General features: G+C 45.4%; 1 protein-coding gene across 1 annotated transcript; it reads left to right on the top strand.

Annotated features, from left to right (window-relative positions):
• The first annotated feature begins 632 nt into the window (after nt 1–632).
• Nucleotides 633–19,177, top strand: LOC146855979 (ranaspumin-like). The gene is made up of 10 exons (XM_085653930.1): nt 633–778; nt 3,802–3,851; nt 5,138–5,203; nt 5,905–5,979; nt 6,574–6,627; nt 8,393–8,458; nt 10,375–10,425; nt 14,652–14,675; nt 15,874–15,949; nt 18,962–19,177. The coding sequence occupies exons 1-9, from the start codon at nt 730–732 to the stop codon at nt 15,946–15,948; spliced, it is 510 nt and encodes a 169-aa protein (XP_085510056.1). The 5' UTR covers nt 633–729; the 3' UTR covers nt 15,949; nt 18,962–19,177.
• The last annotated feature ends 5,105 nt before the right edge of the window (nt 19,178–24,282 follow it).

The raw sequence follows: 24,282 nt of genomic DNA, 5'->3' as shown, positions 1-24,282 counted from the left end.
GAAGCCCGTTTCATGACATTTTAAAAAGTTATTGTCCGAGGCTCACTTGGCCACAAACAGTTAAAAGATGTTTGGAAAATATGTTTCCATCAGGATCGAGAAGGGGAACTGGGCGCTAGCTCCTGGGCTTCGATGTTGGTCCGATGCATAATTCTTGTCACCCAGAGAACCTCTGTGCATAAAGCACCTGTTACCCCGAGAAGATGTGGGTATCGCTCATCTCACACTAATATCCTGTAAGCACAGCAGGCATAATGCACTGCGCCTCAGTCAGTAACATAGTTTATGCAAAATGACGGCATTTTTCTTAAAGAGTAATTAATACCCTTTCATCCGCTGACGTTCCTTTCATCTTTGTGAAGACGATTGTGGAACAGCATTAAAACATTAAAAGGAAGAGAATTCAAATGATTTTTTAATAGTACAGTGCCAGATGGAATGCCCACATCCCTGTGCCCACATTTATTTGAAAGGGAATATCAAACACAGAGATGCCAATCACTACTTTATGTCAAACGGAGAGGTTTGAAGAAAGAAAACACTTGAATGACCGTTTCGCAATCTGTGTGCCAAGAACTAAGTGAAGAAGGGCATTCCTGGTGTGGCTTGGCACTGGCGGCGGAGTCGAGAGGTCTCTTCGGGTATAAATGAAGGTGACCTCCAGGGAGGGGTCCATCAGCACTCGAACGGGGCCTGCAGCTGACGTCTTGAGAGAAGCCTCTCGCAGCCATGAAGTCCTCAGCCGTCTTCCTGCTCGTGGCCCTCGGCATCGCTGTCGGTGAGTATACCTGCTTCACCCCTGAGGAGCTCCAGAGTATATCATAACGTGTTTATAATATCTTTGTGCTCGCGCATGTTCATGTACTTTGACATCTCGTCGCGTTTTGTAAGACATGACATCGAATGTGAGCCTTTGTATAGAAGGGACCTAGCCAGGAAACAAGAGTGTGGAGCAAAGGGCGAGAGCCTAGGGGTAGGATTCAAGTCCATGGACAGAGACGTGTAATGGGTGTATTCCTACGGTGTGGGGGAATTGTGTTGCTTGAAGAGAGGGGGTTCAGTTTCTTTCTGACCCACATACTTAGTCTGTGCCCGGTTACTGTACCTGTTGCATAACTGTATTACTCAAATAACCACACACTTTCCACATTCTTGTGTGGGGCCATCTGCGGGCACCTCAGCTGCAGCAAACACTGTGTTGGGAGACAAATCCAAGGGAGACACTCTCTCGAGAGAGTGTCCAAGGCAGCACATGCCAGAGGATGACGTTCAAGAGTGAGTGGCCGAGCAATACGGGGCTGTGTGCTTAGACTGCCTCATATGATACCAGAGTGTTTTAGACATTGAGTGAGTTTGAAGCCCTTAGATATGATCATAAAGTTTTTATCCATGAACTGGTACCACTGGTACCTCGCATCAAGGTTCGAAATGTAACTCACATAGGGGACACCTTAATTTAACCTCAATGGCTAGTTTTTGTCACCTTGACTCCAGCAAAACTATGAATATATCCATTAAGGTTCATGCATGGATGTTTCTGAAGGACGTCAGTACAGATATGATCTTTGAAGCCATGGTCTCTCTGCAGGTGTAGCAAGTCAAGTTCGCTTCCTGCCACAGATGAGTCTTCTTGGGACAAAGAATAAGAAGAACACAATTGTAGGTTAATGTTCCGATATCTTCCACCCCATTCACATGGCTCAGCGCAAGCATTAAATGTCAGACCAGAAGTTGAAATGGTTAGTAACATCACATAGTTTTACAGTTTTGCACTACATCTATATGTTGGAAAAAACCAAGTTCTCGTTTGCTTTCCCACTGCTATCAGAGGGAGTGAGCTTCACTAGAACTCTCAACACATCCATCCAGTGTGCAAGATTTGAGAAAGATCTATAGAGTACAATAGGAAATGAACCCGGTTTATAAATGTGCATATCAGTCCTGCCTCCACGAGTGGGTACATTTCTACTCCCATGCTGACTCGTGGACTGTACATTACTGGATGTTGTGCACCGTAAGTGCCTCACGAGGCAATCCGTTGAGTGGTGAGTGGGCTTTGGAAGCAAACAATGGTCTGTTAACTGCCCACACAAAAGGGTCACAGCACTCTACGGATGAACTCACACCTGGGTACTGGTGAGCAAACCATGGTCTGTTAACTGCCCACACAACAGGGTCAGAGCACTCTACGGATGTACTCACACGTGGGTACTGGTGAGCGAGCCATGGTCTGTTAACTGCCCACACAACAGGGTCACAGCACTCTACGGATGTACTCACACCTGGGTACTGGTGAGAGAACCATGGTCTGTTAACTGCCCACACAACAGGGTCAGAGCACTCTACGGATGTACTCACACGTGGGAACTGGTGAGCGCGCCATGGTCTGTTAACTGCCCACACAACAGGGTCAGAGCACTCTATGGATGTACTCACATGGGGGTACCGGTGAGCGAACCATGGTATGTTAACTGCCCACACAACAGGGTCACAGCACTCTACGGATGTACTCACACCTGGGCACTGGTGAGCGAACCATGGTCTGTTAACTGCCCACACAACAGGGTCAGAGCACTCTACGGAGGTACTCACACCTGGGTACTGGTGGGCGAACCATGGTCTGTTAACTGCCCACACAACAGGGTCACAGCACTCTACGGATGTACTCACACGTGGGTACCGGTGAGCGAACCATGGTATGTTAACTGCCCACACAATAGGGTCACAGCACTCTACGGATGTACTCACACCTGGGCACTGGTGAGCGAACCATGGTCTGTTAACTGCCCACACAACAGGGTCAGAGCACTCTACAGATGTACTCACACCTGGGTACTGGTGGGCGAACCATGGTCTGTTAACTGCCCACACAACAGGGTCACAGCACTCTACGGATGTACTCACACCTGGGTACTGGTGAGCGAACCATGGTCTGTTAACTACCCACACAACAGGGTCACAGCACTCTACGGATGTACTCACACCTGGGTACTGGTGAGCGAACCATGGTCTGTTAACTACCCACACAACAGGGTCACAGCACTCTACAGATGTACTCACACGTGGGTACTGGAGAGAGAGCCATGGTCTGGTAACTGCCAACACAACAGGGTCAGAGCACTCTACGGATGTACTCACACCTGGGTACTGGTGAGCGAACCATGGTCTGTTAACTACCCACACAACAGGGTCACAGCACTCTACGGATGTACTCACACTTGGGTACTAGTGAGCGCTGTTCTAAATGTGGGTACATAAATTGTAGTCTTTAATGGGAGGTGCAATCTACATCCAGTGTTCACCACTTTGCGCACTTTCCTTTGCCACCGTCGGCCCTATGGCGTAGCTAGAAAGGTTGCCGCCCGTGGCGATTTGGGTGTGCAGGGTAGGCAGACGACAACGAGGGAGGGAAAACTTACCCCTCGCCCCCCCTCCCCTGCTCCCCCCCACCCCCCAGGTACACCACTGCCTCTATTTGCCGCACTCCCCGTTGCTCAGAAACATTTCTTTTTTCCTTTATTTTTGGTGAAAAAACGTTTGAACCGCTGTTTTTGGATCCACCATACTTACAATTTATATGCGATGACAGTATTATGTGTTTGTGGTACCGAAGTAAAATATAGTTTGTTTATAATTAAAGGTCATTCTGGAATAATCTATGATCTCTTCTTACAAGTTATTGACAATTGTCTATCAATGTTTTAATTGCAGCACATTTTTCTAGTGGAAACACTGCTTGTTTGGTAACCACATATATTAAAATATGTTCTTTAATCACTGGGCATGTTTATTTTTCTTCAGCTTCTGCCGCACCTGGCCTCCCTCTTTCTGAGTGTCTCAATAAGCTTCTGGTGAGTTTATCATTAAGGGGGAGAAAGCTGGAGTCTATTGAAGGGTTTTCCTACTTGTAGCCCAAACACCCATTATTGTTAAGGCATGTCCTGTACCCTACGGCCCTGATGGTGGTAGACTAGGGTGGGGTATTTCCACCAGATTAAGTAAATTACTTCTATTCCATGTTTTCACCCTAGAAATGAAACATTACATGAATGTTTGCGTTTTTTACCATACCAAACGCAATACAGTTTGGCCTTTTACCAGATCTTTTAATCCGGTAAATGCCATCAACAGTGGGGACTGATAACTATTGCATATGTTAGAATACCAACCCCGGAACTAATTCTGATTTGTGGATTTTAACCTTCACTCATAGCCAGGGCCTCTGCCTTAAAATTCCAGTCCCGCCTCTGCAGTGGAATATCACATCGCATAAGGTTCTCGTTTTTATATCTCATTCATTGGCAGGTATGTTCCACGAGCAAGAATCTTTGAGTTTCGGCTGGTACAGTCTTTTATTGTAAGGTAGCAACACTGTTGTGTCCTTCTCATTAGTGACGAGGTGTCCAAGCTGCATCCAACGGTGTCTTCCTCACGTCAGACTATAGGTCTAAACATATCAAACTTGCTTACATACAAAGAATTAAGATAATAAATCCATTACATTGTGGTTTCATGAAAATTGAGAATGGAATGAGCCCTCCAGAATCCACAATGGACACCCTTCACAGGGGCATCATAACATCTACGGGTGTTAGTAGAGACACACCATGGCCCGTGCAGCTTCGAAAGCCTCATCCTTACACTGATAAGTATTAGATACCCTATTGATCTCAGTGTCAGAGGGGCTCTCCTCGCGGTGCCACAGACCCACAGGCGGAGGCAAACAGATGTCCACTTGGGTAGAGTTCAATGTCTATTGAGAAGGTGTCGCTACTTCTGAGAACATTGGTAATGATTCTAAGTTCACTGCATCACCTTCCCTAGGGAGGTGGGAAGCCCATGAGATTACAGGTCAGTCTGTGACAGGTGAGTTAGTGCAGCTGAACATAAAACTGAGACTCAAGAACCGAGTAGGTAAGTCAGCTTTGATGATTGAGTGCTTCTAACCTACTCATGCCACAGTATTTCTCATCAGTAGGACTAGAGTCAGATGTATCTGTATGTATAAACATTCAAATGAATGGGTGGCAGCTAGGAGGTGAAGCCTGAGGGAGCAGCATGTATTGTCCTTTTAAGTTCTCACTATTGCCAGCACAGCAGTAACACACATGGCTCACTGTCTTTCTTTCTCTCACAGGAGAAAGATCTTGGAGAATTTCTGAGAAGCGTGCAAGCTCTTGTCTGCTCATATGACACCTGCCAGGTACTGCCAAAGTATTAGTCATGCTCTGAGTATTGTGTTAGCTGCAGCTTAGGATGACGTGATGCTGTCAGTCAGCCCACTCTGTCCTTGTTCAATTCTCACCTCAAGGTATGTGAATGTTGTTTCACCGTCCCCTCCCGGAGTTCCCCTCAGTATCCAGTAAGGGACGTGTCCCTCAGAACCTGTGAGCGATGTTGGTCTCCTCTCTCTAATTTCCCGGGTCCATCTCTCCCTGGCTACCATATTCCGCGAACAGCACATCAGGGTGGAATGAGAGCTTCCAAGTGTCCCATCAGTGGCGCTTTCCTGAGTGTCTCTGTGCACACCGGTGTCAGCAGGTATCAATGATCCACCAGGTATCTCTGCTGCCTCCTTGACTGCGTGCGCAGTCTCATACAAGAGTCCTGCATGAGCACCTGGCTCGCGTTGACAGTATTTCTGCATTAGCCATTACCGTAATACCTCATGCAAGCATCATTTCCTCTGCGACATTCTCCAATTCTGGCCCTCAAGGATTTCATTATTCAAAAAGTTCAAACTTTGTGACTGAAGCTAGCATATTCTTAGTAGAAAGAAATACAGTTTTTACTTCCAAAGAATGGTTTTTGTAGTCTTGCACTTATTGTCTCTCTGTGCCCTATTGATTTGTACCAAAAGCTCCATTTAGTTTTTCTCCATGATTCTTTTTTATTTTATCTCAGGACAAGAAGGGAACAGACAATGAGTGCAGTTTGCAGGAATGGGAAGATCTGGCACAGAAAGCAAAAGAAGTGCTGGTGAGTGTGTCCTACCTTGCTCGTCTTCTATGTTTGTCTTCAAACAACCTGTCCCTTTCCAAGAATCCGAACATTTTAATGAATTCCTTTAATGTGCCCCTACTAACCGTGGGTTTGCACAATGGTGTACAATGATGCTGTTGAATGTTCGCACATACATGTTTGGACTTTTACGGTTAATATGATCATAACACGTGGTTGATTTTTCAAAAACACTTTTTCTGAACATATCTTAGTGCCAGGCTAGCCTGTAGAAAACTGTCCCAAGTTGTGGTGAGGCAGAAGCAGAGATCTAGATTGGGGTGCCACCATGCCCACTGGTATCAGAGGTTGGTGCCTGAGTGTCCCCAGCTGTTACTGGGGTTAAATACAGACTCAAGGGAGAGTCTGGCGGACAGAGTCCAAGAGTTGCACTCAGCTAACAGTGCATTCTACGCTCTGTGCACGATTAAAAATCGTATTGATCTGTAATAAACGAATGCTATTTAAAAAATTGACTTAGTAGGGAATCCTCGTAGCCTTTAGCATCTTTATTTATTTAAATTGTCTTGTGTATACTATATTTATATTGTACGTTTTTCCTTTACCTTTTAGGAAAGAGCTGGCTGCACAGTTGATGAAATTCTGCTCGGTGGGAAAAAAACTGTGGTAAGCAGTAGCAGTTTGTTTGTTTTCCCTCTTTTGCTCTCGGTAAATATGTGATGCAGAGACTTGTGAAAGTCTGTCCCAGACATTCACTCTGCATGCAAGTGTCATGTTATTGTCCCACCCAGGCACACTCTTTCACCACATGAATGATGTTAGTGTCTGGTTAACTCAGACACTGTGAGGACACTTGTGTGACAGGTTAGGCATCTCTAAGCTGATTCAAACTAAACACCTTTCAAACCAAGCTTTCTTAATCAATAGTTAACCGCAGGTGAAGTCAGATTTCGGGGACTACAGAATATAATTATCCCAGTGGTGCAAACAACGAGGCAAACCCATATTTTCACACGGTTGCTGCTTGCATCATTGTGACGTGATCAAAGTTCTAGGGAGTCCTTTTCTTTTCACAGTTTTCTTTCCGGTATCACGAGAGGACTCAGACGCAACATTGTGTGATTTGCATACAGGCATTATGCACATTTACCAGCAATTTAGATACTCATTCTTGGTGCTGAAGCCTACACAACTACATGTCTGAGAGTATTTAATACTGTGGGGGATGGTTATGTGCATTCAATGTATGAAGATGCACATGGAAGCAATAGTATAAATCAGGGCTCAAATTACGTACCAAAGATGGGTTTTCCCATGTTATAAAAATTATCTTCAGTGCTAATGAAGCCGCTAGCAACTGTACCTGTAGGATAGGATGAATATTTATATAGGATAGGATGAATATATATAAAACGCACTAAAACCAGGTGGTGTCAAGGCGCTGTAGATTGGACTCAGCTCTTCAACACAGTCCAACACCGTATCCTCGCAGGTCATGCCATGCGTCACCCCAGATGACTGACTGCTCCTTGGAGCCGGACACCATATCACAGTACGCCTTACCACACTTCACAATTAAATGTGTAATCAATCAATCAGAACTTGTAAAGTGCACTAATCACCCCAAGGGGTATCCAGGTGCTTGCGTGAGGTGGAGTTACTTGAACAACCAGGTCTTGAGTTTACTCCTGAAGTCAGAGAGGGAGGTAGAGGTTTGGAGGTGGATGGGGAGTTCGTTCCAGGTTTTGGCTGCGAGGTGGGAGAAGGAGTGTCCTCCGGCTCGGGTATTATGGATGAGGGCGATGGTGGAGAGGGCCAGGGTGGCAGACTGCAGGTGTCTGATGGGCTGGTGGAAGGTCAGGTGGTCGTTCAGGTACTCTGGTCTAGTGCTGGGAAGGGCATGTAAGCGTGTGGGAGCAGCTTGAAGTGGCATCTCTTCCTGACAGGGAGCCACCGCAGGCTACGGTTACGGAGTCTGCATCCCCATTTTGCCATGGCGTCACACCCCATATGGTGTTGTGCTGTCCTCATACCTTGACGTCTCACAGCGTGCAGAAGGAAAGCAGAAAGAATGATAGCAGATCCATACATTGCTACGGCCCTGTGTCAAACAGGCCCAAGGTTACATAGATAAATTGTTCTATGTGGTAAGTGAGCAAACACTTCTATAAGATGTTTAACCAATGCCATGTGCAAGAGAAACATAAACACTTTAGTACTTGAGTTTTCGCTTTGCAGCACAGAACAGATTAATGGACAGGAAACATTTTTGAATAATAATGGGTGAGAACTGCACATCTAATAGGATTGTACATCTTCAACTAAGCAGCAGCTATAGTTGCAAGTAAAGTATTAGTTAATATTTCCATGTGGTTTTGTGTAGATGCTTGTTATGTAAAGTCTTTCTAATATATTATAAATTCCCTTCCAGGAAGAAATAACTGCACAAGTTGGAGACCTGATTAAACAACTGCAGGGTCCTGTCAGAGACATCCTGGTAAGATCAGCTGTTTAGAATCAATGACTGTTTTGGAATGTATTTTCTCCTTATAAATACTTGAGACTATATACTGCATCTTATTGTCAACCGGTAAGCCAAGGACAGTACCATGTGAAAGTCTAGAACCAGGGAGTCTTTCTCGTGGCTCAATGGACATTCTCCATGAAGTGGCAACAACCTATAATGACTTAATGGTATTCTTTTGATTAAATCGTTATCGGTGCCTCACTCCCCCTCCCCACTTTGCATAACCAGCATTGATATTAAAATGTGACATACTGCAGTTTTGTGAGCGTAAACCAAAGTGCTCCCTACAGACCATTATGATCCCTGTGAAAGAGAGCTGTCAGGGACCCAGCCCCACCAGCGCTTGCCAGCATCTGCTACAGGAGGACAGCTGTGCCTAGCAGGCTAAGGCTTGGCAGCCAGGGAGCCATTCCTTGCACCCAGTGCCCCTGCTTCACAAGAAAGAAAACACTTTAGATCCAAAAGGTGAATGTTATCAGGCACAATGTAGATTCTCGAAGGACCTTCATTCGGGGTTTAAAAAAAACATCTGCACATTAGTATTTTACAGCATCAGCTGGGATTATTATGTATACACGTATGTATGTGTGTTGTATTTGTATAGCACATATCATATGTGTGCGTGCAATCCTACAGCTCATCTCAGTAAAATTCTGTTGACAAGTGTCTAATATTACAGTGATTTAAAAGGTAAAATGATAGTTTAAAGCGTAGAACAACCAACACAGGTCCTTGCACAGAGCTTTTCCTGTGAGTGGAAGCGTTTTACTCGAGGCCTTGGTGTGGCACACACTTCCATTTCCAGCAATAACACACAGATACAAACAGTTTTGGGAGTCAGGCTTCTGTTCGTGCTCTGGCAACAAATGAAGGGGACATGAACTATTGTTTGAAAAGGGAAAAACACCCTGGTGTAGCCTCTTCTGGCATCTAGAGTCACGGGTTCAAATGCAAGAACTCTTTCCAAGGAAATGAACTCCTCTGAGACTGTAACGGCGCCAGATTAAGAACTAATACATAAGGATCCGTAGAACAAGCGGCTGAGTGCACATCTCTAATGCACACATCGTGCAGCACAAATGTTGTCCAAGACTGCGGAACGCACAGGCCCCGCACTGACTAACGGGCTGCATGTGTCGCAGGACGGCAGAGTGGGCAGCACAGGGGCTGCATAGCACTCCCTGCATGCGTAAGTCTCACACGTGCACCTGGGAGGAGAGGGTGTTTATTGGGCCGTTCCCTGTAAGACTATCTAAAATGACGCGTTTATATCTTTAACAAATGGTCTGGAATATCACAGATTACACCAGCACTCACGCAGTGCAAGTGTATTATTGCTGTGCATGGCAGCATCAAGGTAGGGAGGATTCATGCGGGACGCATGTCTGCTTTAGGCCCCTCCCTATGGCTGCTGCTGTCAGGCCAGGAGTAGATCCTGCCTCTTTGTGAGTCTTGGATATGTTCACGCTCCTGGGAGGTACAGTGGCTCTTACCTTTCTGCACACGTGCATGTGCTCTGGGTGTGCACACAAACATGCACTGATGCCTATTTGAAATTCAACAATTGTCAGTTGCAAATGCGAAATGTAAAATGAGGATAATATTGATAACATTGTTGTTAAAGACTTTGAAAATAAAGCTGTATTAAAATATCTTTTTAATCTGTGAACCAGTAATATTTCTTACCAAGCTAAAATGGCAAAGATAAAGAGAGTACACCTTTTTCATTTCAGTTTGGTAATCTGCTTCTAATATAAGAAGTCACATATGATGAAATTAACTATTGCAAATTCTAATCGCGTGTGACATTTGTCTGCTGCTTGTTCATCTTCTCCTTGCAGTTTATTATAAAAGTATATTTCACTAGTTTTTCAATTGTCTTTTAGGTGAAACTTGGTCTTGAAGAACCGGCATTTAAATTAGTGTGCGGTCTTCTGGTGAGTGATTCGTTTTTAAGTAGCCCAAGGGTGCGTTCTGGTATTTCAGAGCCTTTTGTTATGTTGTGTTATGTTATTCAGATTTAAATAGCGCGCAGTTACCCAAAGGTGTCCTGGTGCTGGCGCTGTCCTGGTGCTGGCGCTGGCTCTGCCTTGGCGCTGGCACAGTCCTGGTGCTGGCACTGGCGCTGTCCTGGCTCATTCAACCTCTTTGCAAGAGCAGAGACCCACTAGTTCTCTCCTCTGAGCATGTGGCTTCAGATTGTATTCTAGTAGCCTGTAACACAACAGCTTGCACTCAAACCACATTTTTAATCTTAAATCTTGTTCTTTGCTTGCCAATAAAGCTAAAAAGCAAAACAGCAGTGCACAACGTCCTGTGGAATCTGTGCATGATGCATTACACGCAAAATAGTTTGTTTTAGTACCTGTAGGCATCATGCACATTTTTCTTAAAAATAAACATTTACATATGCACTGTGCGCAAGTCGTAAATTCCAGACCTTAGAATAATGTATAGGGCTCTGATGTCACGTTTTTCTCTTGATGATGAGCAAACTAGCATGGTGGAGTGTTCTGCCATGCAATTCATGCCAGGTTTTACGTGGCAATCATTGTGCTGGCAAACACAGTGTGTGTTAGACCTGACAGCGTTAGGGTGGTCTTCCCACCAACGTTTTGCTTACCCCTTCGATTTTTCTGATCTCATATTGCTGGCTTTAGGACTCAGTGCACCTTACCACTGCTAACCTGCGCTAATGTGCTTGTGCTCTCTCTCCTAAACATAGCAATATTTGCTCATCTCCAATGACACATTTAATTTACTCATAAGTCCCTGGTAAATGCCACTAAATGTGCCCATGACCTGTAAATTAGATGTTACTAGTGGGCCTGCAGGATTCATTGTGCCAACCACTTAAGTAGCCCTCTAACCATAGCTCAGGCCTGACATTACAGAGCCTGCCTGTTCAGTTTACACTGCTATTGCGACCTGGCAAGATAAACCTCTTGCCAGGCCTAAACCTTCTCTTTTTATACATATAAGTCCCCCTTAAGGTAGCCCCTGGACAATCTAGAGGACAGGGTGCAATGTATTTAAAAGGTTGGACATGCACTTTTAAGTCTTACATGCCCTGCTAGTGAAAAACTACAAAATCTGTTTTTCACTACTGCAAGGCCTATCTCTCCCATAGAATAACATTGGAATTACCTTATTACATTTTTTAAGTGTAATTAACAATTGTGAAGAGATATACGTTTCAAGTTTGGTGTCTCTGGACTCACAATTTAAAATCACAACTTATGGTAGAGTCGGATTTTAAATTGCAAGTCTGAAAATGCCACTTTTAGAAAGTTGTAATTTTCTTACTTTAGCCATTCTGTGTCTGCTGCGCCTGTCTCCGAATCAACGTCTGGGGCGGGTGACAGCTGGGCTTTGTGCATTCCCTAAAGACAGCCACACGTAAAGGGAGCTTAGGTGTGACTTGATGGGCCATCCACATTCTGATGGGCCATCCAGGGGCAGAATGGGAGGGAGGAGCTGGGCACAGCCTCACACTTACACCCGAAAAGGTTGTGTCCTGTCCCCACACGAAGGACTGTTTAACACCCTGTAGTGTATCTGGAGCCAGGGCAGAAAAGGAGGCCCTCTGTGCACTTAAAAGCCATGTCTTTGAAATCTCCCCCACTTTAAAGACTCTCCAGTACTGTTTTAAATGTTGCACCAATACTGTACACATTGTCTCTTAAGCTAAGCCTGACTGCTGCGTGCCAAGCTACCAGAGGGTGATCACAGGTTAATTTAGGGTGTGTTTGTGACTTACCCTGACTAAGATTGTGGTTACTGCTTGGACAGGGTGTTTACCTGTGCCAATGAGAAACCCAATTTCAAATAGTGTTTACAATTAGAGTGATGTTATTATCCTGATTAGGGCGTAAATGGGAGTTGTAGCTAAAATGGGATTTGCATGGGAGTGGAACGAGCACCCTCTCTTCTATCCCGAATGCCTCCCTTCGTTGCTGCACCACTGCTTCATTGAATTGATTTTGAGTGGCTCACAGTCATCTGCAACAATGTAGCGTTTGAATTACCTTGGTCATTACAGGGATCACAATAATTAGTGGCTGCCATCTCTGGAATGAAATTGTGAGTGTGTGCAGTAGCAACTTTAAGCAGATGCATTAGAATTTAGATGATACTTTGGGAGTCATAACTTGTTATCAATTTCACTGCTAACATTCTACGAGTAGGCTGCAGGAGTTTAAAAACAAAGGCCCCAGTTCTTAAAATAATCGATAATTCTGGCCTCGTCAGACATTGAACACCAAGCACGCCCATCAACAGTAATAGTGATGACTCAATAGAATGTTCAGACAGACCATCCTCTCTCACATCATATTTAATAGCAAATGTGAAAAAATTATTGTATTTCAAAACCCTTTGAAACACAAATAATGTAAACCATGATTGCGCTATTAAAAAAAAAACACAGTAAGCGGTGGCAGTAGGTCAAAACACCTTCCACATTGTCTCAGTTTCACTGACAATCATCTGCTCTGCTTTTTAGAGAATTAATTTAAAATGCCTCCTGGTTGTTGTTCTCTGACCATTTAGAGACTGTTGTTTATTGTTGACCTCTCTTGTAGGTTTTCTGAAGTGGGAACTGGCCATTTTGACAATTGATGGAAGCAGCCATACCACTTTCTGCTACAGTACAGTCCTGTAATAATGACCAACAACAACACATTTGCTGCTAGAGCTTTATGCTGTGGTTTACTTTCTTCGGCTGGCCATTAGAAGCACACTACTTGTTCTTATGAACTGTAGTTGTGGCCGCTCCTTGTTTGCCTGTTATTACAGTGGTACACTGAGGAGTAGCACTGTAGTGAGTTTTTCCTTTTCTTCATCGCTCCTCATGCATGAAAAAGCGAAGTTTCTGCCAGTTTGGAATAGCATTAGAAGAGACCCTATTGAGTAAAAAATGGAAAAGCAAGTCCGGAGATTTACTCCTTCACCTGAATGCACTTTTCCATTTTTTTCCTAATTCACAAACATTCCAAGAAGTGCACCAAGCACAGGTTTCCAGTCGCACTTCAGAGAATGCCATGCAACTTTTTAAAAAGACTCCTCTTCCCACTTTGTAGAGGTCTCTATAATGGAGACGTCTGCAATGGTTTAATGTGGTCCTCTGTGCTAATGCACCCTTTGGTGCGCGTTTCAAAAAATTGATGCAACCCTGACGCAAAAGTCTTTTTGGTGTTTACAAATTCAGGCTAGTGACGATTTGTGTGGCCTTGTTGTGAAAAATTATTGCAACACATTTCACTGCCTTGTGTTACTTTGTGTCACGGAGGCATTCTATAGGCGTTCCCGTGTATCCACCTTTGGATTTTGCCGCAAACTCATATTCACAAAGAGATGTAGACATGGGTTTGCATCAAAATGGTGCTAATACCTGATGCTGGCTTAACAAGCGGAAATATCTTTATTTCTCTATGTTACTTGCTCTAAGCCTGTGTTTTTCATTCTGCAGGACACATATGAAGTGAACGTAGTCTCAAAAAATATTTTTTTTGTGTAGGAAGGAACAAGTACAAATTCTATCCTGACCACAAAGCAGTTACCCTTGCACTATGGCGCACTGGTGTCTGCATTGTCTATATGCAGCATAAAGTGCCCTAACGCATGGGGAGAGCAGAACTGCAGCATTTCTGTGAAGATATGGCAAGGTTCTGCCCTCTACAGGTGACGCAATGCAGCGCATCACATTTGCTTGCTGCACTGCGCCACTTCTTTGTAAATATGCTCCCTGGCTTTCTCCATGGGGAAATCATATATCCGTAAGGAGAAATCACTTCCCCAAGACCCACGCCAATTCCACTTCTCATCCTAGAAGTGGGGCTTTGCCAGCCCTGTGATGAAGCAAATCTCTGACCATTTCCGTGTTGGAAACAGGTGGGACTTCCAAGTCAAACAAGGCATTGGAATGCCACTTTCCCATCCATTGAGTGGGAATTACGAGCACAGACCATTTAAGGGTGCCAGGCATCGCTCGCGAATTCCTGGCAGGCATAAAAAAAAGGATTTTTTTTGTAAATTTACATTCACAACCGAATATACCGATGTTTAATTGTCTCCAGGATTTGTTTTTGTATTCTTGATGTTGCTCGTTTTTTTGTCTTTGAAAGACTTACTCTAAAGTCACATCTATGTTTTCTTCCCCCAGGGTGATGCTCTGCTGAAAGTAGCGGTAAGTTCAAACCAACTTTTGTCAGTATCACCCACTGTAAGGTCAGAGACTATACACAGCTATTTAATAGTGTCATTTCTTTATTTCGGAAGTGAGCAGAGTGAATAACCTCTCGCTCTTAGAACATTGTTAGGTGTGTTATGCTAAGCAGAGGGATGCCGCCCTTTCTCGAGGGGATTCATGGTATTTTGAAAAACATTCATCATTTATGTGTTGAGTTCAATGTCACTGCCACACATCCCAGGGTCAGTCTTCTGGTGCTGTTTTTCTATCAATAACTTGTGATTTAAATGAAGAATGAGGAATTCCTCCTGCATTCAGCTTTCAGGCAGCTATTAAAATGTCTAGATAACTCTTGTGATCAATGTTCCCTCTAGAGAGAGAGGCCAGAGTTTTGTCTAGTGGCAATTTTGACTCATCATAAAGTAGCACAGAGGGTTAATATGCCTGCTGCCAAGAACAGATCTGTATTTTATGTGTAGCTAAGTGGTTTAGTAAAGCCAGCTTTTACCAGCGCTTTAAAATAAAAAAAATGTATGTGAAAGAGGGGCTATAGAGTGATGAGGGTCACTTTTGCTGGGTGGTAGTGAGGGAATCCGAAGAGGAGGTTCTGGATGCCCAAAAAGATTGTCGCACCAGGCGCCACCAGCAATGAAGTCGACCCTGTACACACTTAAAGTCATACAATGGACAGAGCAGTCCCTCGTGCTGGTAGTGTCTGGAGAATCGGCTGTAGTAGGCAGGGCGCAGGTCTAGTACTGGAATGAATAAACTCTTAGGGAGAATTAGCTCTATGGAGGAATTCCATGGTACTTCTGACCAAAGCATTGCAGCATCGTTCAGTATTGAGTGCACCCCAGTCGTATAGGATTCTTCACTCAGCTATGTCTATATTTACACCTTTTTAAACTACAGAGCCGTGTTCGTAACGGTTGATACTAAATCGGGGACTTTTTTTCAGCGAGGGCATCCCTTTTCTCCTATTCATCAGTTACTGTATGTAATGTCCTAATGATTCCAGAGTTGCTGACAACAAATAGGACAGCTATAAATGACATTATTTTTTTTATCCTAAACAAGGTTAGCAATGTGTCTATGATGGACTATAATAGTTTGGCATTCTTACATTTGTGTATCTCAATTTGTTTTAATTACACATTTTTCTTTGAAATATTCACTCCCTTTCTTTCTTTACAAGGATGCGCTTAAAAACTTGCCTGGCCTTTTAGGAGGACTTACTGGCGGCGGTGGCGGTGGTTTACTTGGAAAATAAGGTAAATATATATTTTTCTATCTAAGCTTCACGACAGATCGTGAATACGTTCGAAACAATATATTTTTGGCTAAAAAGAAATCAATGTTATAGCGAACACAGCATTGACACAGCAGGAGGTGATTCTGGCTCACAGGCCAAATGGATATTAAACTTTTACTCTACTACTGTAAACGTTTTGTGTTGCAATTTTTTTCAGGATTTCGAAATTGTAAATGCAGGCATGTGCATCAGGAATGCCTGTGAATGTATATGGAAAGTGACGCCGCCCTTCCATGTTAGATTGAATCCCTGACTGCTTTAATTCATCATTCCCTGTAATTCTCCATAGACGTGTTTAATACTAGTGAATAGTCTTTCCCTTAAACTGGGGCACATTACCCCTTTATGACATGCAACCAGTATCCTTAGGCTTTGTGTAATAGGCTGCCGAGGGGATTTAGCAACCATATTGTCGCATCAGAAATGTTCTTTAAAACTTATGGATTAGAACTGAAAGGTCAACGTGAAAAACCTCCTTCATATCATATCTTGGGCCTCTAAAGTGCAGCCCTTTCTAAAGAGAAGTGGGCACTGGTGTTACCTACGTGAGACTGCCATTTTTACCAGCGCTTCACAGCGATATGAATATTCTGCTGCTGCACAATACAGTGCTGTGCACCCCTCCAGGGAGCACTAGTTGGCCTCACTGCTCTTTGAAGCTCAGCTTGTTGACTCCCTCCTTTGGTTAGGTAAACTTAATCAACCCACCAGGCTGGGTGATGGTTCAAATTGCACTCAAGATATAGAACCCTGTCAAAGAGGGGTTGCATAGTTTGTGTTGCAGCGTCAAGTTGCTTGCATCAAAGGTTCAGCCCAACTAAGGATGGATGCCATGGGACCATCACTGGGAGTCTATCATTGAACTGCACCCTGGGAGAGGGTACTCTAGATGGATCTTGCCTCCTCTCAAACTGCACACTTGGATAGAGCCACAAAATGTAGAACGATTCCCGGGTGGGCATTTTCAAACTCCCTTATCTGGCAGCTTGACTGAACTGAGTTCCATGGTGGGAACACAAAATACATGCTATAAATTAGAGAATGGTAATGGAAGAGCCTAAACATTCTCGATGAAGTGCTAAATCCAGAAGATAATACATCAGTGGAATTTCCATGACAATATTAGCTCTAGGTCGAGGAAATGTTATGTTTTTATTCTCCTCTGGATGTAGCACTTCTAGCAGAAGCTGTAGATGTTTTCATTGCCACTCAGATCTAAATCAGGCCCTACTTATATTGAGGTCAAGGCTAATTTATAGTAATTAGGTGTCTGAACAGGCATTAAATAGCCAGCTGTAGTTGCTCCATTGGAGCGGAGGAACGTCCCCCCCACCACCGACTGACAGTGCAGCAGGCATGACAGATTTAATTTCTTTACCTTTTTATTCTTCAGTTCAGCCCACCAGAGGTGCAGCACTGGGGGGGAGGAATTGCTGCTGATTGGCAGCAGGAGGCCGTGGTAGTTGCTGCTCCAATTTAAAATGCGCATGTCACTTTGGCTGACTGTCTTGTGACGGCCAGTCTGACATGCACATTTTAAACCTCTCTAACCTGAGCTTTCTTGGACAGCTGGCTGGAGAACAGGCACCCAATGCCTCAGGGAGCGTAGAGGCAGGCCGCTACAGCTAATCGTGGTCCTTCTTTCATGCAGGGCAATATTAGCAGCAGCACGAGAGGAGCATCAGGATTGGAGCCTTTCCACCTCTAGTAACAAGTTCTCGTTCCCTCTTGAGTCTTGGCAGCAAATTAGCCGAGCCACAGGCGCTGCTGTTAATGACTTCAAATGCCGGCCTGAAGTCGTGAAGGGAGCAGGAGCAAACGGCCTCTGGCCCATACTGTCAGTGAAGGAGTCTTTCAAGAAAAAACGCAGGTTTGAGTAATTGAGTCTATGTGTACAGTAAGTGGGTCAAACATTTGCACCACCATTTTAGAAAGCAAGCGTCCGCTACTGAGAATGTTCCGAATTGTTGGCTAGCTTAAAGTTTCCAAAGACAAGTTCTGAATACATAAGTGATACCATATGTGATTCCACCAATCACCAGGCATAGTCTCTGATACGGCCGATTTTGTAAATCAGAGGGCAGTCTGAGGGTGCAAATCTGCAGATATTTATGTGGAAACTCTTGGGACAATGTCATCTGGTCGTAATAATAATATGAAACCTTTCCTTACCTTTCTCTAATACGCAAAACATGATTTATCATATCAGACATTAAAGGGTAACCACAACTGAAATCCACTAGGCAAAAACAGCAAGAAATCAAAAGGTTCTCTTATCAGGTTTTTTAGAATTATTGTAAATGGTTGTAGGAGTGAGTTTGGATGAGAAACATATTCATATTCAAAAGCAGGAATAAATGTTAGTGGAACAAGTAGCTGTAATAAAATATACATTTTGCATGAACACTGTGGTCATATTTTTATTCCATTCGTAATGTTCTCAGTCATACTGGAAAATATCACTGAAGCTTATCCCTAATGCCCATCAACTGTATCGCAGAGTCCAATTTCTATTTACTTGCACGATTCGTTCGCACGCCATGTTGGTAAACAACAGGAAATTAAGTCCATTGAGATTTATTTGTCCTCTTTAAAGGTGTTCGAACATTTATTTGAGTGATATTTAATTTTGGATCATTTTCTAAGTTTGATCAATGTTGCTGCTCAAAAGGATTTTGTTCATAATCAACACTGTGTATGTTTCTAGAGCATTCACGTTAATTTCTTCAAAAAGGCGCTTCATTCACAAACCATTCAACTCTCCACTGCTCAGTGCTGAAGAAGGCTACAGCTTTACAGTTTGAGATGATCAGTGTTGACATACACAATCAGAATTTATATTATACATGTGTGCAGAATAACAAGATACAGTGAGCTTGATCATTGCTTAACAGTTCTCTTCAGGCCATGTTGATCAGGTTTTCTCCTCGGAGATGTCTTAATAATTATTCGCTTTTTGTCTCTCTTTTAGGGGATCACAGGATCTGATCTAGGTTCCTGCAGAATGATTCTACAGACATGCTAATTTCTGGTTCCTCTAAACTCCTATCCTTTCATCTGTTAAAATGCAATTGATCCCCTAAGATTTCAACTCACCAAGAAACAATGCTGACAATTCTCCTCTTATACTCTTGTGTCCATTCTATGATTGATTCCAATAAAACAACCAAAGATTGCATAATCTGTACATGTTTTTGTGTGATTTACTGTGTACAGTGTACAGTTTGGTTCTCCTTGTATACAATGTTGACGTTTTTAACAAAGGGGAATCAATCAATCATTGACACTTATAAAGCGCGCTACATACCTGTAGGGTCTCAAGGCGCTGGGGGGGGGGGGGGTGCCGCTACTGCTCGAACAGCCAGGTCTTCAGCTTCTTCCTGAAGGAGAGGTGGTCTTGGGTCAGGCGAAGGTCGGTCGGGAGGGAGTTCCAGGTCTTGGCGGCCAGGTAGGAGAAGGACCTTCCTCCTGTAGTCGCTCTTCGGATGCGGGGCACGGTGGCGAGGGCGTGGTTGGCTGATCGGAGGTGGCGTTTGGGAGCGTAGAAGTTGACTCGGCTGTTGAGGTAGCTCGGGCCTTGGTCGTGTAGGGCTTTGTGTGCGTGGGTTAGGAGGCGGAAGGTGATTCTTTTGTTGACGGGGAGCCAGTGAAGGTCTTTCAGATGTCCGGAGATGTGACTGGTTCGTGGGATGTCGAGGATGAGTCTGGCTGAGGCGTTCTGGATCCGCTGGAGTCTCTTCTGGAGCTTGGCGGTGGTACCGGCGTAGAGGGCGTTGCCGTAGTCCAGTCGGCTGGTGACGAGGGCCTGGGTGACGGTCTTCCTGGTCTCGGTGGGGATCCACCAGAAGATCTTCCGTAGCATGCGAAGGATGTTGAAGCACGCCGAGGAGACGTTGTTGACTTGCCTGGTCATGGAGAGGGAGGAGTCCAGGATGACGCCCAGGTTTCGTGCATGGTCTGTCGGTTTGGGTGCGGTGCCCAGGGCGGGAGGCCACCAGGAGTCGTCCCAGGCGGAGGGTGAGGAGCCCAGGATGAGGACCTCCGTCTTGTCCGAGTTCAGTTTCAGGCGGCTGGTCGTCATCCACTCGGCTACCTCTTTCATCCCTTCGTGCAGGTTGGCTCTGGCGGCGGCGGGGTCGTTGGTCAGGGAGAGGATCAGCTGGGTGTCGTCGGCGTAGGAGATTATGCTGAGGTTGTGTTTGCGTACGATGGCCGCGAGGGGGCTCATGTAGACGTTGAAGAGGGTGGGGCTCAGAGATGATCCTTGGGGGACGCCGCAGATGACTTCGGAGGCCTCTGACTTGTACGGTGGTAGGCGGACTCTCTGTGTTCTTCCGTCGAGGAAGGAGATGATCCATTCCAGCGCCTTGTCCTGGATGCCGATGTTGCTGAGGCGCCGTACTAGGGTGCGGTGGCAGACCGTGTCGAATGCCGCGGAGAGGTCTAGGAGGATGAGGGCCGCTGTTTCTCCATTGTCCATCAGGGCTGGGATGTCATCGGTGGCGGCGATGAGGGCGGTCTCGGTGCTGTGGTTGGCTCGGAAGCCGGACTGTGAGGGGTCGAGGGATCCGTTCGTCTCGAGGAATGCGGCCATCTGCTTGTTGACGGTCTTCTCGATGACTTTGGCTGGAAACGGGAGGAGCGAGATGGGGCGGTAATTCTTGAGTTCGGTGGGGTCCGCTGTGGGTTTCTTGAGAAGAGCGCTGAGTTCGGCGTGCTTCCAGCTCTCGGGGAAGGTGGCGGTGTCGAAGGATGTGTTGATGATGTCTCGCAGGTGGGGTGCGATGACAGCGTCGGCCTTGTTGAAGACGTGGGGAAGATGAAGAGCGGAAATGGAAAACATACCAATGCCAAAATCCACTCACGAAAAAGTGAGATATTATTCATAAATTTCAGGGTAAATGCCCATTGTTAGAAATAGGGGTCTCAAGTGGCAGAGGTAGGTACTTTGTCCAAATAGGGACCCTTGCTTTTAGTCAGGATAGGGGGATACACTTCTAAAATAACCGCTGCTCACCCTCTTGGTAGCTTGGGATGAGCAGTCAGGCTTATCTGAGATGCAGTGTGTAAAGCATTTGTGAACACATACAGTAATACAGTGAAAACACTACAAATGGACACCACACCAGTTTAGAAAAATAGGTAATCCTATCTAAACCAAAACAAGACCAAACAACAAAAATCCACAGTACAGTAATAACAATATAACTTTCAGATGGTAGAAATAGTTCATGTTCAAAGTAAATTGCAGATATGAGACTTTGCTCACAAAGTACCTTGGATGTGTCACGCAAGCAAACAAAACAGGCCACAGGGAAGGTGATGCGTTGATTCCTTACACTCAGGGAAACTGATGCGTTGGTTCCTTGCTTGGGGGAAGGTGATGCGTCGGTTCCTTACCGTAGAGGAGTTGATGCGTCGGTTTCTTAAAGCGTGGGGAGGTGATGCGTCGGTTTCTTACTGCTTCCCCAACGATGCGGCAAACTTGGCACCTCGATGTGACGATCCGAACAATACGTGAACTCTTGCAGCCGCACAACAGGCCTTGAGTCGAAATCGGTGCGGTGATCTTGGACTTCGGAGATCTGTGCACTCGATGCGGCGTGCAGAGATTTCTCAAGCCAAGGGTAGGCACTGTGACGATTTCCTCAGTGATGTGTCAGAAACAGGTGCGGATGCGTCTTGCTTCTTGAAGTTGTGTTACTTTTCCAGCTCCCAGAAGAAAGCAGTCTCTAGAGGTCCAAAACAACAGCAGGCACCTCTTTGCAGGTCAGAACTCCCAGAAAGGAAGTTCAGAGAAGCTGGGGTGAAATCTTTGTGTACCTGAGACTTCAGAACAGGAGGCAAGTTCAATTCAAGACCTTGGAGATCTTCTTTCAAGCAGGGGACACAGCAAACTGCAAAGTCCCTTTTTCCTTTCCTTGGCAGCAAGTAGCCACTGCAGGCCAACCCCAGACAGCAAACAGCACAGAGGCAGTATTCCTCCTCAGCTTCTCCGGCTCTTCTCCTTAGCAAAGGTTCCTCTAGGTACCCATAAATGATCTAAAGTTCTGGGGTCTGGGCTCCAATGTTTATACTTCTAATTCCTTTGTTCTCTGGTGGCAGAGGAGCCCTGTGCTTGGTCAAAACCGGTTCTGTACTCTCTGGTGCAGCTTCCTAGCAGGAGGTGGAGACAGCATTGTGGAAGGCAGGCCAGGCCCATTCAGGTGAAAGGAAATCTCCTCCCCCTACTCTAAATGCAGCCAAGGTCTATGCAGCCTAGCCCTGACTCATCAGGCTCTCTGGAGCCACTGCTCCTCCCCAGCCCCTGTCATCCAAAAATCCAGACATGCAATACACAAACCTAGCAGAGACACAGGATGGCTAAGCATGAAAATACCAACTTTCTAAAAGTGGTATTTTCAAACACAGAACGTAAAAATCACCCTCACTAAAAGACACATTTTAACATTCTGAGTTCAGGCATACTAAACTTTATTTTCTCACCTCGTTCCCAGGGGTAGTTATGTTTATATGATGTTATAAGCAAACTCTCTATTCTGTCCTATGGGAACAGGTAGCCTGGCAATAGTGAAAAACAAAATTGGTAGTAATTCACTATCAGGACATGCAACACACATCAGGGCATGTCCGACCTCTCACAGATACTGCAACTTACCCACAGGAGTACCTTGGGCCTACCTAAGGGGTGACTGATATGTAAGAAAAGGGAAGCTTAGGGACTGGCAAGCGGGTGCACTTTCCAGGTCAACATGGCAGTACCAGACTGCACACAGGCTCTGCAATGGCAGGCCAGAGTTACATTTACAGGTTGCTTATATGGGTGGCGCAGTCAGTGCTGCAGCCCACCAGCAGCATTTGATTTACAGGCCCAAGCACACATGGTGCACTGTACTTGGGACTGACTAATAAATCAAATAGGAAATTATGGAAACACCAATCCATAACAACAATTTACAAAAGGAGCACTTGCACTTGGCACTGAACAGCAGTGGCAAAGTGCCCAAAGCATCTAGACCAGCAAAACGGAGTCCAACACACAGCAAAAACACAGGAGGAAAAGGCAAAAATGCAGGGGAGACCCACGACAATGGTGCCAGGTCTAACATGTGTCCCCTCCAGCTGAACGTGGGGTGAACTACCCACCCTCCTGGGAGTTCTCATCACTAAGGTGGAGAAATATGGACAGACCATCAGCATTGGCGTGTTCTGTACCAGTGCGGTGTTCCACCTTGAAATCCATCCCCTATAGGGAAATGGACCAACTCAACAGCTTTGGATTCTTACCCCTCATTTGCATCAACCATCTCAGGTGGTTGGTCTGAACCCGAAGTGAGTCCCAAACAAGTAGGGCCTCAGCTTCTTCAGCGCCCAGCAAATGCCTCACGCTCAATCGCACTCCACCTCTGTTCCCGTGGAAGTAACCTCCTACTAATGAAGGCTACCGGTTTGTCTTGGCCCTCCTCATTTAGCTTTGAGAGCACAGCCCCCAAACCATGCTCTGAAGCATCTGTCTGGAAAATGAATTCCCTTGAAAAGCTGGGCACCTGAGCACGGGCGCCGTGCACATGACAGATTACAGAGCATCAAAAGCATTCTGGCAGGTGTCAGTCCAGTTCACCTTCCTGAGCTGCTTCCTGGAAGTCAGCTCTTTCAAGGGGGCAACACTGGTGCTATACACCTTGACAAATCTCCTGTAATACCCAGTGAGTCCTAAGAAGTCTCTCAACTCTGGCTGGGTCTCGGAGGGTTTCCAAGCATGAATGGTATCAATCTTTGGCTGTAGAGGCTCCACTTGGCTGCTCCCTACCTGGTGTTCAAAGTACACCACAGTACCCTGCCCGATCTGGCACTTACTTGCCTTGATCGTGAGGCCTATCCTCTGCAGAGCCTTCAACACTTCCCAGAGGTGGTGCAGATGTTCCTCCCTAATGGCAATGAATACTGCTATATCAGCTAGGTAGATGGCGCTGAAATTATCCAGTACAGCAAACACCTGGTTGAGCAACCTCTGAAAGGTGGGAGGGGTATTCTTCAACCCAATGGGAATCACCTGGAATTGGTAGTGCCCCTCTGGCGTTGAGAATGCTGACCTCTCCTTTGCCCCATCAGTTAAGCAATCTGCCAGTACCCAGACGTTAAGTCAAATGAACTGAGGTACCGGGCAACTCCCAACTGATCTATGACCTCATCAGCTCCGGGGATGGGGTGCAAGTCAGTCCTGGTGACCAAATTGAACACTCGGTAGTCCACACAGAACCGGAGTTCTGGCGTGGCACCGGGTGCAGCAGC

This window comes from Triturus cristatus, chromosome 4_1 (assembly GCF_964204655.1).
Source record: "Triturus cristatus chromosome 4_1, aTriCri1.1, whole genome shotgun sequence".
In the NCBI taxonomy this organism is placed as follows: domain Eukaryota; kingdom Metazoa; phylum Chordata; class Amphibia; order Caudata; family Salamandridae; genus Triturus; species Triturus cristatus.
The sequence above is the reverse complement of the archived record's forward strand: the minus strand, read 5'-3'. Positions and strand labels throughout refer to the sequence as shown.